The 15,954-nt window shown below is 43.7% G+C and overlaps 1 protein-coding gene and 1 long non-coding RNA gene across 2 annotated transcripts in view; one reads left to right on the plus strand and one right to left on the minus strand.

Annotated features, from left to right (window-relative positions):
* Positions 1-3,601: 3,601 nt before the first annotated feature.
* LOC143392806 (uncharacterized) lies at positions 3,602-6,514 on the minus strand. The gene is made up of 2 exons (XR_013090412.2): positions 6,318-6,514; positions 3,602-4,049 (listed from the first exon to the last, which is right to left on the minus strand). It is a non-coding gene; the product is annotated as an uncharacterized LOC143392806 (long non-coding RNA).
* The window catches only part of Parva (parvin alpha), a 152,993-nt gene continuing 142,944 nt past the window's right edge, over positions 5,906-15,954 (plus strand). The window contains exon 1 of the mRNA XM_076846900.2: positions 5,906-6,163. Within this exon, the coding sequence (XP_076703015.1) occupies positions 6,028-6,163 (136 nt within the window). The 5' untranslated portion in view covers positions 5,906-6,027. The remainder of the gene's footprint in view (positions 6,164-15,954) is intronic.

A 15,954-nucleotide genomic window follows, 5' to 3' on the forward strand; every position in this document is an offset into this window, starting at 1 on the left:
TATTGAGTAATTATACCTTTAAAGATACTGTTTCTGAGTAAGGGTATACTCTGAGGTACAGGAGTTAGGACTTAACTCATTCTTTTTAGGGGACACAATTTATCTCATAACAGAAGTATTCAAATTCAGAAAAGATACATTTCCTAAAGTGAAAGCCTCTTTCAGTTTGAGTTGTACCTTAATTTGCTTTGAGAGAATTGTTTTATCTCTATCCTTAGCTTTTAACTACACAACAACAACATCAAAATCACAGTCAAATAAAAACAGAATGCCAAAGAAAAGTTGACAGATACATGACAAATAGCAACTACATACACATTATGAAACCTGCCTAAATGGAGCAACTACATGCCAATTTTCTCTCCATTATCTTGGTACTGTCTTTTACTACTCTTTTAATGGTTACCCTAGAGATTGCAGCACGATTCTTGATTTATCAAAGTCCAATATTAATTGTTCTTTTGTGTCTTCCCAGACAATGCCTGGACCTTAAAACACTTAATTCCATTACTCATTTATTTGAATGCTTCTGTTTTTGTGTATTTTAATTTGATTTATGTATTTTAAAACCTAATAAGACTTTATTTTTGTTATTTCACATAGTTACTATGCTTTTAGATTTGCCCATTTGTTACCCTTTTATTTGTTTTTTACTCTTGCCTGTGTCACCAAGCTTCCACCTGTGATGATTTTCCTTCTGTCATATGCTTTAGTGTTTCCTTTTGTTTGGGTCAGCTGTTAAGGATTTTTATCAGTATTTTTTTCCTAACTGAAAATGTCCTAATTTTCCCTTCATCTACACTCTTTTTTTAAGAGTCCCAAACCAAAGTGAGAGGGAACTTTCTGGGAGCCCCTTCAGCTTGGCAGTACCTGAAGTTTTGCCTATTTGGTGAGAGTGGCAGCTGCCCAGCTCAACCTCTCTGCTTCTCTCCTCAAATTGATAGATGGTCCTGGGGAAACTGTTCCCATATGATGGGTTCATATCTCCAGGTTTCCCCCTTGGCCCTAAACATTTTATTGCTTTCCAATGCTCTCAAGTTGATTTAGTTTACATGTTGTTCAGCTTTTCCAGTTATTCTCAGTGGGCCGATTAGTCTGTGTAACAGTCTGATAATACAGAAGTTGAATAACCATTTCCCATCCATCTGTTTAGGACTACCTCTGGAAGCTGCCATGCAACACTTTTTGCTTACATCTTATTGGTAAGGAGGTGGTCATGTGACTAAACCTAGCTGGAAAACATAGTCTTTAGTCTAATACAATAGGAGACTAGCATCTTAATTAAAATTTGTGGATTGTATGGATATTTGGGAGGGCAGATCCTAGGGACCATAGTATTGTATTTCAGTTATTGGTTATGTGTGACCTCTCACAAGTTATTTAAACTCTCCAAGTTTCAGATTACTTGTCCATAAAAATGGAGATGATGATAGTATCATTTATGAGTCTTAAGTGAGATACTTGTGACCAGTATCTATTGAGCTCAGATTTATCTGCTAGGCATTGAGCTAAGTAATTTATGTATACTAAATCTCTTGGTCCACCCAACAACCTTATGAGGTAAATATTCATTTTATGATTAGAAAACCGAGCTACAAAGAGGTTAAGGAACTTGCACAAGTGTATATAGATATTCAGCTGCAGAATGAACCCATATCCATTACCACCACATGATCTTGCCTTATGAGTCACAAAGCCTGGCTGTTGGAATTATTGAGGGAAGATGTCAGGGCCAGGATAGGAACATTGCTTGGTGGCTGAAGGCAGCAAAAGCTAACCAGAAACATGATCTCCTAAAGGAAGAACTGGTGACAGGACTGGCCTAGGTTAAGACCTGCGGACTTTTGAGTGACAGGAAGTTAGAAAAGGGAGTTTAATAGGGATCCTATGGGGCATATCACCTGGGGCTTCATTTTTTAATATTATTTTGTGGTAAATTAGTAAATTTTTATTAAATTACAATATTTATGCAGAAATTTGCTCAAATTATCAAATGTGTATCCATTAATTTTAGAATTAATATATTCCTGCAACCAGTCGTCAGACCAAGAAATAGAACATGAGCTCCCATAGCCTCCCTTGTGCCCTGCACTCCGTCACTACCCCAACTTCCAACATAAATTTGTTTTGCCCATTTAATAATTTATGAATAAAATGATAGTTTGTGTTCTGTTGTGTCAGTTTTTTTTCACTCAACATTATATTGTAAGATACATTCTATTGCTGCAAATTATTCATTCTCATTACTGTGACTATCACGGTCATTCAGCTGTTAGTAGGCATTTGAATGGTGTTACTATGAACTTTCTAAAACACGTATCTGGGTTCATTAATAGACTCATTTTTATATCTATAACCTAGTATTGAAACTGTTGCTCACAAGGTATGTGTGATGTTCAGATTTACATTTTGTGTGTGTGCATGCGCTGAGAATCCAACCCACAGCAGGGTATAAGCAAGACAATTGTTCTACTGCTGGGCTACATCCCTAGGCCCCCAATGTTCAGCTTTAGCAGTTTCTGCCTTGGTTTCCTCTTATCAATGATGGAAAGAAAAGTGTAGAAAGGGAAGAGGTATATTCCAGATCCCCTAGTTATTGAACTAGGATCCGAACCTGGGATTATTCTCACCCAGTGCAATTTATCTAGGCCTAGGCTTCAAGAAGAGGTTGGCCTTTGAGATTCAGAAGAACTTCACAGCATCACACATTTAATGTATAAGCTATCCTTGTAATTTTATCTAACCCTCGGGTGGGATGAAACCAATGACCAGCTGACTGGTTGGGCCATAATTGGAAGCACTTATTTAGATGAAGGGAACCCGTGCAAGTTCTCCTCTGCATCTTATGGAAGAACAATGTGTGGTGTGTGTCTCTAATTAAGCAAGATTTAGATTTGGTACCAGGCCCTGGGTAAGGCACTTTGCCATGTATTAGTTCACTTTATCTTCTGCACAAAACCCACATCAAGTCATATCCATAAAGATTCTAAAAGCATATTCCAAAGAGAGTATAAGAACTCTAAGCAAACAGGAGCAACTTAGAACAGTGCATGTCAAAGGATGTATGGTAAAGGTCCAATCTGGCAAAAAGAAATATTTTTGTAAAATGCCATAAAAAAGGATTATTAGAAAATAAAATGAAGATTTTCAGAATGTAAGCTTCCAGTTTTAAATTCTTAGATTAAACAGACATAGAATTGCATTGTTAAGTTGCTCTCAAAGTTTCTAAAACCACAATTTCTGTATTTATATATTTGCAGACCAATAACAGGATCTGGATCAACATGGGTTTATGGACTGCACTTCAAGTAAAACAGATTTACAATTCACCATCCATTCCCATCAACCTTTCAAGAGATTAATAATTATCTTAGAGGCAGAAATGTTTTAGAAAGCAAGATATATGCATAATATTGAGACCTGGGAAACCACTAAAATCCGTGGAGTTTACTGCCTACATTTATAGACTTTATCATTCCTCTGTCTTTATTCCAAAAACCTCTTGACCAGAGAGATAAAATTTGCAAATAATTTGATTGTTCAAGAACTTCCCCCCAGTTCTCACTGAAATCAACATAAAATCCATAAACTTTTCAATAGATACCATTAAAACGATTGTTTACTCTCTAAGACTCTTTGAAAGCTTCACCTTGTGTCCACTGATCCTAAACAATCTTATCATGATCCTTGGCCAAACCGTTGCAAGGCCAGTTTTGAAACCTGATGCTTATCCCAATTTGTCTTCCTTTCCCGTTGCTGTGTAGTCTGCCAAGGAGGATCTCCCCTTATCACCGTGCACAGGAAGTACAGCTCAGCCTTCTCCACAGGTTGTTTTACAGGTGTTTTCTGGGAGCCAGGTTTCAACAGTGAACACTCTGTTCTTCCTTTCAGTTTTTCTCTGTGGTTTTTCAAAGTTTAGTGAAAATCATAACAATTAGCTAGGAAAGTTGTATACATAAGAGCACTGGTGAGCAACTTAAGGGATCTCCGTGGATAATCTTGATCACGCCATATTTAGGACCTAAGCCCTGCATGCAGATATCAGCAATCTGTGAAAGAGAACCATAGAATGTTAGAACCAGAAGTATCCCAGCTGTGCTGAAATCACCCTGTGATCTATTTTTTAAAATACTTTGATTTATCCTCAGATTTATTGAATCAGAATTTCTGGAGATGGACTTTTTAATGTTCAAGGTAACCTCCCAGAGCATTGTGAGGTCCAGTCAGGTTTGAGAATCACTATTCTGTCCCAATCACTTCATTCCATAGAGGAAGAAATGCAGGATCAGAAAAGGGAATGGACTTTTCCAAGACCACACAGCTATTGTGCTGCATGTCTTGTAATAAGAAGTGCTTCCGGGGATAGAGATCAGATTTCAAAGATGTCCTCATGTATCTGATAACCTGGACAAAAACGATTAATGATGTAATCAAAATATAATTTCATTGCAGCTTCCCACCATCTCTAAGATTGTAGGGAGGGGATGTAGACATTTTCCCAGGTCAGCAGACATCCTGACTCTGTTGCTTTCTGCTAGGTAAGAGGTACCAATTAAAGGGTAATTTTCAAAAAAGGTAAAATTATGACTCTCAAACAAAAATAAAATGAACCTATACTCTGCTGAGGTTCTACTGACCATCTTGTTTGTTAGATATTTGTTCTACTCAGGAATTGCTGCTTGTCACTTTGCTGATTAGGCCAGGTTAAATTGGTATGCTATTAGAAGGCTTCACTAAGCCTCTTGAGAAGGAAAAAAGGGCTGGATCTGCAGGGACTGCAAGTGGGGGCTGGGGAGAGATTTAGGTCCAGGTAGTCAATCAGACCCAAGGGCTCAGGAACACTTTTCTTTGCTCCCTTCATTCTGTCCACTCATTAGCATGCCAGTGGCTAAAAATCTGTACCCCACTTTAGACTGCACGATCACCTGCCAATTTTCAATTTCTGACAATAGTTGATCCAGTTTAGAGTCTTGATTCAGTTTATTCAGCCTAGAGCTCTTGGTGAGATGGCCCAGGTTTAATCAACTGTAGCTTGAGGGCTGGGGAGGAAACACAGCTGCCAAGTGTGTTTGTGAGAGGCAAAAACAAGAGCCCAGATGAGAACTTAAGGTGGGAAAATGCAATACAGTGTGCCTTTGGATCATTTCCAGTACGAGTTCTTGAAACATGTTTTGTGTGACTACAACCCTGTTATTCCAAGTGAGCATGGTGGTCACCCTACCACTTTTACTTTGGCAGGATAAGTTGCCCTAAGGGAGATGGTGTCTGAGGAGCCCATGGTTGCGCTTTCCCCATGCCGGTTCCCACCAACATTTAAGATCCTCCTTTGTACAAGCCATTGAGCTGCTAGAAACATGGTTGTCCTGCAAGAATAAGCCTGGGCCCTACCTTAATGTACTTCCAACTTCTCTTGAATGGGAGAAGAGAAGGATGATGGCCCTGGATAAATCCAGGTAACACTAGTGATGCCCAGTTTGATGGGGCCTAAACACATTTTGGTCCACTCCAGTATTTCTTCAAGGACCTGGCTTGCTTTGTTTCATTAAGTCAAGACTTGGGCTAATTTTATAAGAAGCAATTCAGGAGAAGAACAAGCGCCTCCAAGCAGCTGGGAGACAGAGTAACAGAGTTGGTTTGGTTCAGATCCTGATTTGTGCTAGGATGTGTGCTGGGTGCAGTCTTCCAGGTTCCAGCACTTCCAGCCAGGAGAGTTACACCTACACCCAAACTGATAAGGCCACATGTCCTGCGGCATGGGGCAGATTCGGGGGATCCTCCCGGCTCCGGCCAGCCTAGGGGCGCAGGCCGGGCCAGGGTGCGGGCCCCAGCGCGCAGCTCCTTCCAGGGCGGAGGGCGGCGCGAGGGAGGGAGCGAGGGAAGGGAAAGGCGAGCGTGAGCTGCCTCAAATGCTTGGAATAATTCCGCTTCCGTTTGGAAAGCCGCAGCCTCAGTCCCGCCGCCGCCCGCCGCGTCCGCCCAGCTCCAGCTCCGCGTCCCGCTCGGCCCGCGGCTGCCCGCTCCGCCGCCATGGCTACCTCCCCGCAGAAGTCGCCCTCTGTCCCCAAGTCCCCCACTCCCAAGTCGCCCCCGTCCCGCAAGAAAGATGACTCCTTCTTGGGGAAACTCGGAGGGACCCTGGCCCGGAGGAAGAAAGCCAAGGAAGGTAGGTGCGGCGGAGCCCGACGGCCTGCAGGGGCCGGGGGCCTGGGGGCCGGGGCGCCGGGGCTGGGCGGGAGCGCGCGGCGGGTGCCCGGCGCGGTGGGGCGCGCAGCGAGGCGTGCGCGCGCTGCCTGGAAGTCGGCGGGAGCTAGACGCACCCCGCACTGCGGCCCTGCGCGGGTGGGTCTCGGAGGCCGCTCTTCCCGCCGCCTCCCGGATGCTGCTCTCCAGGGCTTGGGGCCAGGCGGACGCCTCCGCTGGGCCGAGGGCGGGCGCCGCGTGGCCTCGGGAGGCGGCAGGACCCAGAGCTCGGGCCGGGACCCAGCCCCATCCCGTAGGCAGCGTCCTCCTGTGGGCCCGTGTCCCCGCCCTCCCAGCGCCCGAGGGCTGGCATTCACCAAGTTTCTACTGAAACTTTCCGGGCGCCGTCATTCTCTCTCTTTGCCTTCATTGGTCTTTAAAATCAGGTCGTTTGGACTTGCTGAAGTCCTCTTGCAGCAGCGAAGCAGCGTTGGCCTCTTGGGCTGTTTTGTACATCCCCAGGGCTCTGTTAATGAAGTTGATCAATATCAAATGTTTGTTGAATGAATGAGTGAAGAACTGACTGTCCTAGCGGTACCGCGGGGGTAGTAAATGATAAACTTGAAACTCTGACTCGAGAATACCCGGGTTAGATACAAACTTGGCATCATGAGCCGTGACCCTGCTGTGAACTCAGACATTCAGGGACTTTACAAACCACAGTTTCTTTTTTCCCCACCGTGGTGAAATTAAGGCAATCTTCTCCCCCTCCCCAGGATGTAAGATAATTTTGTCCTGTGGGTAGAATTTGCATCCTGGGTTTTGATTTGGAAGATGAGGCCGCATTTCTCAAGAAGCATTCTAGTGATTGACAGATGCGTGGGTAGAGGTTGCCAGGTTAAAAAGTTTTGAATACATTGCTCAGTGGACTGGAAATAACCCTTCTGAAAGCTGTGACGTTGAGATGTAAAATGAGTCATGTTCTTAACTTTGTTTAAAGCATAAAAACCAATTTCGGTGTTGAGAATTAGCTGGACCCAAAAACTAGACCTCTGTTCCCTAGGTAAACGTAAGAAGCAGCAAAACACATTCCCAAAATTTTCCTTAATTTTATCATGTTCTCCCTTATCCACAGGTGATGTGTTCCAAGACCCTCAGCGGATCCCTGAAATCATTGATAGTACCAAACTCTATATCAACTGGTCTTTCATATATATATATCTTGACAAAGTTTAATCTATAAGCTAGGCACAGTAAGATGTTAACAATAATGACTAAAATAGAACAGTTATTTATATTTGTAATACAAGTTATATGAATGTGGCCTTTCTCAAAAAGACTTATTGTATTTACCCGCCCTTCTTATGATGGTGTGAGAAGATACACTGTCCATGTGATGAGATGAAATGAGACCAGTCACATAGGCATCGTGATTTAGTTAGACTACTAGGTGGGGGTTAATTTAATACAGGTCCTGCAATACTGTGACAGTGGATCTAATAATTGAGCCAGTAACCAAGGTGACTACTAAGTGACGAATGGTGGGTAGCATATGCAGTGGGGATACGCTGGTCAAAGGGATGATTCATGTCCCAGGCAGGAGGGGGTGGGGTCAGGCACAAGATGTCCTCATGCTATTTGGAATGGTGTACAGTTTCAAACATATGAGTTGTGTAGTTGGAATTTTCCACTCATGGTGTGCAATTTAAAATTTATGAACTCTTTCTGGAATTTTCCATTTAACATTTTCTGACTGAAGTGGACCACAGGTAACTAAAACCACAGAAAGTGAAACTAAGGATCAGCAGGGTACGCTGTGTTTTGGCAGACCTTTTATTAGTGTACAGTTGGTGGCAAGTCATAAAATCTTGGCGTGGAAAGCCCTTTTCTAGGCTGCATTTCTAATGTTTTCTTACAGGGTTCCTAATAGGGCCTCATCCAGCTTCAGACTGGGCAACTCAGAATTACTGAGGACTCACCCTACCTTTAGCAACTATGGGAAAAATTTCCATTTAGCCAAAACATGTTTTTTTTTTTTTTTCTGTACCTGCTACTCTCTGTGGACCAGGAGGGTAAGTTTGACAGTGTCCAGTTAACCTCTCAAATAGACTGTGCTTTCTGGAGTCTTCCCTTGGCCAGGCCAGGCATCCCCTCCCTATTGGAGCTGTTCTGCATAGACATGACCTTAAGGCATTCTGGCATCCTGTCCCTTCAGTTGCTTTCAGGGTCCCTGCAGGAAACAGAAGGCCGACTTAGTCGGGATTTTGAAAATAATTAGTGAAGGGATTATTTATAGGGCTGTGGGAAGGTTAAAGGAAGCAAAAGGGATGCTGAGATGCTGAGGGGCTAGCAATAGGAGGAAGCTGTTACCACCTCAAAGCCTGAAGGGACGAGGGAAGCAAATTGGAAACTGTGAGAAGCTGGAGCTGTGGAAGAGAGGTTGTTCATTAGGACTGTCATAGCAAAAGGACATAGCTACTGCCAGAAAGAGGGAGAGAATGGTACAAAAAAAGGCATGTTTTCTTTCTTCTTGCCCATGAATCTATTCAAGGCTGAACCTAGTAGGAAGCTGCCAGGGCAAAGGAATTTGGGTGCAGCAATTTGTAGGGGCCAGCTCCTGTGTATTCATAAGCAAAGAATAGACCACAGAGGGAAGTGGAGGGAGATGGTGAATACCTAGCAGATGCTGTCAGAGTGAGCTGCCCAGACATCTACATAGTACAGTAGTCAAAGCTACCCAGCTCTGAATGGAATAGGGCTGTCACCTCCCTTATTCTAACATAGACAATATTCTATTAATGCAGCCAAGGGTGCTTTTTCTTTACTCTGGGAGCTATATAGCACAATCTCTTATTGAACCTGTTATCAGCTTAGTCAAAGGGATTTTTATATTTGTTGCTTCTTATCCATGCCCTTCCCTATCATGGATTCACTCAATTAGGTTTTTGAAACCAAGTGCAAAGTCTTTGTTTTATCCCTGTTATACTTTTTTTTTTTTTCATTTTGTTGTTTTGTTTTACTTTTAGTATTAAAGGTTGAACTCAGGGTCTTGTGCATGCTAGACAAGTGCTCTACCACTGAGCCACATCTCCAGTCCAATAATACCTATTTCTTGGTGTTGTTCCCTGTTATACTTAACTGTAATATCCTGATTCTGTCATTCAGCCTTTTAGGTAATACAGAGGTCTTACATGGATGAATGGGATAGCTCATGGCTTCTAATGGGGCTAGCCACCACCCAGCTGTAGCTGCTTGCTGCTGCCTGGGGGTGGGTCTATGAGTCAGTCCAAGAAATTAGTGGGGCTGGTGGGAAATGACTGTTCTTAGTGTGGGCTGGGTCTCTGTGATCAGGGCTGTCCCTGTCCAGGGTTCATTAACATCACTGCAGTAACAGTAAGGCTGGCTCTTGCTTGGCATCCTGCATAAGCTCACAGATCTATGCTTTGATGACTATGCCTTCTTCCACTTTCCCCATAGTGTTCTAGAACCTCTCATTTTTCATGATTCCTCAAGATCACTGTTATCCGTAGGTCTGCAAGTTATCCCAGTGCTTTGACATAGGATTCTCCTGGGCCCAACAACTCCCTTTCACTCATTTGATGCCTACTGTGTTCCCTCAGTATAAGAAGCAAAGAGTGGAAAGACATAATACATGTTAGACTCTTTAGGTCCATAATTTCACATAAAATATATGTTTCTATAGATATTTAATACATATGTCATAAAGTAATTATGCCTCATAAGAATACATTATTTCTCTATTTTTATTTTTAATTTGTTTATTTTTTGCAGGGCTGGGAATGGAACCCAGGGCCTTGCCCGTGCTAGGCAAGCACTTTATCACTGAGCTACATCCCCAACCTTCATATAAAAATACCTTAAACAAATACTGATTCTTGCATTTTGGTAAGAAAAAGTAGTGTTAGGCAAGAAAGAATTGGTAATTCAAGGCATAGTCTTTAAGATCAGACGTGTTCGGGTTGATTTCTGCTCTAGCCTCTTATTGATTGCTGTAACTTAGGACAAGTTCCCTCAAATCTCTAAACTTGTTTCTTCACCTGTGATATGAAAATAAAAATTGCATCTTTACATGGAAGTTGTTTGGGCTAGAATGAGATAGAACATGTAATGTACATTGCGTGGCACAAATAATGGTAGCTTATAAAATTGAGAACTCAATTTTAAAGAGTCTTTGGAATTTGAAATAGTCTTTTTATTATGGACTGCAGAAAAGTTTATAAATTCTATAAATTTTGCCAAGTAGCCCGAGACTGTGTGGAACCTGTGAGGCACTATTTGGTCCCTTTAGAGACAAAGGGGCCTTTTTTTTGCAAATCAGATCCTCCCCTTAGCCAAGGTGTCACATTCTGGCATTTCAGAGGATCCAGGCCCACTCTCCTGAGTTGTAGGAGGTGGCTTTAGTTTTTCCTCTGTGGATCTTCTCCTCTGGGTTTCCAGTCTCTATTTGTTGGCGCCTGGACTGATCACTTGGACTCAACTTGCCAGAGGGCCACTTTTCATCTTTCTTCCTCCAGATGTGTCCCTAATACTTGCTCTTTCAGGACATCATCGTGACTTAAGTGCCAGCTGAATGTGTCCCAAATTAGGTCAGCAGCTGTGGGCACTGTCTTTACCCATTTAGTATGTTCTTGAGAGTTTTGCATTTTGCTCAGTACCTAATGAGGGCTTTAATGTAATAATAATAATGATGATAATAAATTTCATTTCAGTTCTGGGATCAAACCTAGGCCTCACATGTACTAGGCAAGCCCTGAACCACACCTCCAGCCTTAAAGTCGTAATTCTTTTAACAATACTAGCATCTACCCCTGGATTCTGACTGGCTGGCCAGCGTTGCTGAGGAAACTCCCTGATCCGTGCAATGGATGTTTGGTCTGTAGAACGAGCAAGTCCCCAGCACTGCACAGCAATCTAGGCTTCTTTCCTGCCCAACTTCACTCTCATTTTCCAAAGTGCCTTCTCCAGGGCCTTGTCACTCAAGTCCTTCCTGGACTTTGAGACAGAATATTGAGAGTCAGGTTTGAGTGACTTCATGTTCCCTTCACTCTGTCCAGTGCTGCCCAGATCTACAGCTCTGCTTTCATGCTTTCTTCCTGTCCCAGACCCTTCTGAGGAGGTCCCTTCTCCTTTCCTTTTAGCCTCCTCCCAGACTGGGGATAGCCAGATGCTCCATTTCTCATATCCCCAGTCTTTTTCTCGTTGCTCTCTCTAACATTTGATTTTGTTAACTTGCTTTCCCATTCAGAGAAAACCTGATGTTGGCTTCCTCTTCAGGTAAACCTCAGAGATCTCTAAAGGGTTGTCTGTCCTTGCTTCTCCTTTCTCATCCCCTAATCCCTTTTCGTTCCAGTATTCCCATTTTTTTTTTTCCCCTCCAGTTACTTCTGCCAGGCACTGTATTGGGTGTGAAAAGGAAAACAGACACAAATGCCTGTTGTGGAGCTTTCGTTCTAATGGAAAAGATATAATAACAAGTTGGTAGGGCTGGGGTTGTGGCTCAGTGGTAGAGCACTGGCCTAGCACGTGTGACGCCTTGAGTTTGGTCCTCAGCACTGCATAAAAAAATAAATAGAATAACGTTGTAAAAAAAAAAAACAATAAGTTGGTAAAATGTGCGTATTTTGTCAGAGTGGCGATTGGTGTTCTAGAACAAAATAAGGCAGGAAAAAGGAAATATTGCTGTGGGAAGAGGGGTGGTTGGGGGTTTGAAATAGGATGGCTTGCAAAGGCCTCGCTGGTTGTGGTGTGCCTGAGTCAAGTCCTGCAGGATTGAGGGAGAGTCTTTGCATTGTGGATATGAACTTTGCAGTTGGATAGAGTGGCAGATTCAAAAGACCCTGAGCCAAGAGTGGCCCTGGTGTGTTATCAAGGATCAGCAAGGAGGTCCCCATGACTGGAGGAGAGAGCAAGCGAATGAGGGTGAGATTGGGCAGGGTCCTGGAAGCCAGCGTAAGGCGTGGGCCCCTGCTCAGAGGGAAATGGGAAGGCTTGGGAGAGTTCACAAAGTAGTGACATGGCCTCACTTCTGTTTCAGCAGGCTCTCACTGATAGTGTTCAGTGACTGAAAGCAAGCGGGGGTGGAAGCAGGGAGACGAGTCAGGGGGCTCAAAAGTGGTGGTCTGGAGCAGGGTGCTAGCTGTGGAAGGGGTGAGCGTTGAATTCTGGAAGTAGTTTGAAGATTCTGAAGATAGAAGTTACTGAAAGATTGGGTGGAAAATGAGAGAGTGGAATCAAAATGATTCCAGGGGTTTGAGTTTGAACACCCAGAAGGATGGAATTAATTTTAACTGTGATGGAGAATCCTGCCGGACAGGCTGGTTTGGGGAGGAAGAGATGGAGCTGGGTTTTAGATCTATCTGGTTAAGGACCTGTTGTACTTCCAAGTACAGGTGATGAGTTTGCAGTTGGTCCTGCAAATCAGGGGAGGGTCTGGAGATATAGGTGTGCATAGCTGTATTTAAACCCCCAACACTGGGACCATTGAGCATGAATAGAAAATAGAAGAAGTTTTTGCAGGATGCGGTCGTGCATGCCTGTAATCCCTGCTGCTGGGGAGATCGAGGCAGGAGTTCTAGGCAACCTGGAGAGACCTGGTCTCAAAGTTTAAAAAAATATAATAATAATAAAAGGAAGTGGAGGTGTAGTTCAGTGATAGAGTACCCCTGGGTGCCATCTCCAGTGAGGGGCTGGGGAATAGAAGCTGTCTAAGGAGTGAACCAGGTAAATTTTCTCCATTTAAAAGCTGATAGATGAGCAGGAACCAGTGAGAGAGATCCAAGAGGACAGAAGTCAGAGTGACAGGAGGAGAATGGGGAGAATGTGGAGTGTGGAAGGCAACTGGAGAAGTGATTCAGTGCCACTATTTAGGTGACTTCTGGTTGAGGTCTCCAAAATCCTGTCTCCTTTTCAACTCTGATTCTACTTGGGCTCATGAAGGCATTTAGCAACCTCCTCTTTTCCTTAAAAGCATTTTCAGCAATAAAAAAAAAAAAAAAGAATCATCTCCTCCCTTGACTTTTTCCACCATGAATTTGTTCCCTGTGTCCCCCTCTTTTCTTCTATTTGCCGCTTGGCTGTATTTCCTGGCCTTCTGCCTACCCTGCCTGCCCTCCCTCTGGTTTTCTCCCTGGGCTGTCCCACCTGCTCCCACAGCCTCACCACAACCTTCCCATTGACGGTTCCCAAATCCTGGCCTCAGATCCTGACCTTTCACCCACTGCCCTAGGATGTCTTCCCACAGTCTCAGATGTGTCATGGGATTCTAAACTCAGCATGCCTTCAGTGGAATTATAATTTGTCCCACTTGCCCAAATCTGCTCCAGCTCTTCTGCTGTCAGCCTAAGGCTGACACATTGTGGACATCTTCTATTTCAGAGGTCACAAACTTTCTTAATGTCCTCAGTTACGGCCATCCAGTGCTGCCTTGTCACCCTGGATGACAGACACACCAACCAAGTGTAATTATGGACACTTAAATTTGAATTTCACATAATTTTCATGTGTCTCCTTTGATTTTTTTCCAGCCATTTAGAAACTGGGAAAGCCATCCTCGGGCTGAGGCTGTGTAAAGTGGACAGCAGGCTGGACGTGGCCCCGGGGCAGGGGTTAGCTCCATTCATCTCCCACATCCAGCCATCTCTCGTGAAACTTGCTGACTCTGCCTTCTAAATGTTGCTGTTCTAATTCAGGCCTCATAAGTACCCTTTTGTCTTCTTTTAGATTACTTGTTTATTTTAAAAATTCTACCCTCTTCATTTTCTACCTGAAGTATTGCAGTATCCACCCACCTGGTTTCCCTGTCTCTGGCCCATTGGTGTTCAACCTGGTCCTTCAGCCTTTTGCCAATATGTTGTTTTTGAAAACAAAGTTTACATCTCCCCAAGATGGGCTTCTTGGCATAGCATTCAAGACCTTCACAACTACTCTTTTACATTGTGTGTCCAGTTCCCTCTGTTTTCCTTCTAAGAAATCTCCATGTTCACCAGCAAATCACCATGGATCCCTCAAACATCCTGTTCTTCCCCATTGCTAGACCTTCTTCCCTTCTCTGTTAAACAAACTCTGTTATTTCATTAAGACCCAACCCAGGTCTCCCCTTCTTCATACTGTCTTCTATAGGGTCCCCAGGAAGGGTGGGATGCTTCCTTCTCGGTGACCCATAGCACCTTGTGCCTTCTCTGTAGTGCCACTGGCCACATTGCATTACAGCCACTTGTCACTGTACATGTCACATGCCATGGGGAGACTTCTTCCTGGACCCCTCCTTCCTACTATGATGTTTAACACGCACACACACACACACACACGAATTTCTATGGAGTGTATTTCCCATATTTTTGTCTTGGTGGAAATAGCGCACCACTAACTGGTTGTATAATTTTAGACAAGTCTCTTCCCCTTTCTGCTGTTATTTACCCATTTCTAATATTAGGGGATTAGGTTAAATAACCTCTTGGGGCCCTTGCAGCCCTGCTCTTCTATGATTTCTGAGCTCTTGTTTCACCAGGCTTCTCTCAAATTTAGTTTTATTGTCCATGTAGGGTGGTCTGGGAATTACATCATCACAAAGACCTCTTTCTTTCCTCCGCTAATGAAGGCACCTCTGTGTCGGGTGGAGGAGATGGATACCAGGATAAGTGGGCCCTGGCCCAAGGACACCTCCATATTAGGACTTGGTCTCCTTGTCTCGTGGAATATCTCTATTTGGTTAACAAGCACAGTTCATAATTATGTTTTAGCCATTAGGCAGGAGGAGAGATGAAATCCTCATGTAAACATTTGTAAGCATCTAAGATCTCCATTCACTCTCTTGGAAAAAAGCAACATTTGGGGAAAGCCCTATAACAATTCCAACAATAAAACACTTTAAAAAATAAAAGTAAAATACTTTAAAAGTAGATGTAAAGTTTTCACTTTTGACAGCCTGAAATCAATAGGAAATCCAAATGAGGGCTTTGCTTAAAGACAAGTGTCCTTGCCTGGTGCCCTGAACCTCAGCCTTCCCTTTCATTTCCCCTGCAGATGCTGTGGGGGCAGGAGTTGTGTTTGCTGTGCCCACATTTGTATCCCACATGCAAAGTTTAGCACCTGATACTTAACAAGTACTCTGTAAAATGTTTCTTGACTGCCTGGATCATCCGTAGGTGTCTTATTCTCATTGAGGGAATCCCCAGGTTGCTCCAAACTCTGTTCTAACTTCAGGTGGCTCTTCTGGTCATTGACCTCCATTTAGGTCTCAACTTTTGCCAACCTCCCCTGAGAGAGAGAGAGAGAGTGTGTGTGTGTGTGTGTGTGTGTGTGTGTGTTATATAACTTAATAAGACTGCCTCATCCTACTGTCCAGGAATCTCTTTTCTTCATATGGAAAGACATCATCAGCCAGTCATTAATTTGGCTAACACACAAGGACCACTGGAACAAGAGGTTTGGGCTTGAGAATCTGTGGGTGCCGACTGAGTAGCCAATGGCAACGAATCTGCAAGGAGGCCTCTGGTCTGGGTAGGGATGAGATGGTATATAGAGGCCAAGAAAGCTTGCTTTGCAGAAATGGCTTCGCACAAATTCACGATGGAAAGCTTAAATGAAGAAGGATGAAGATGAAACAGCTCACTGTCAAGAGACATGTGCAGACCAACACTCTACTAGAGAGATTCAGAATGCCTTGAAATCCCCTGAATCCTGCCCCATTCCCCTCTCCCACCCTGTCCTGCTCATCTCACCTTGTGTCCTCACTAAAGTGCATAGCTAAGGCCA

Source organism: Callospermophilus lateralis, chromosome 2 (genome assembly GCF_048772815.1).
Source record: "Callospermophilus lateralis isolate mCalLat2 chromosome 2, mCalLat2.hap1, whole genome shotgun sequence".
NCBI lineage: Eukaryota > Metazoa > Chordata > Mammalia > Rodentia > Sciuridae > Callospermophilus > Callospermophilus lateralis.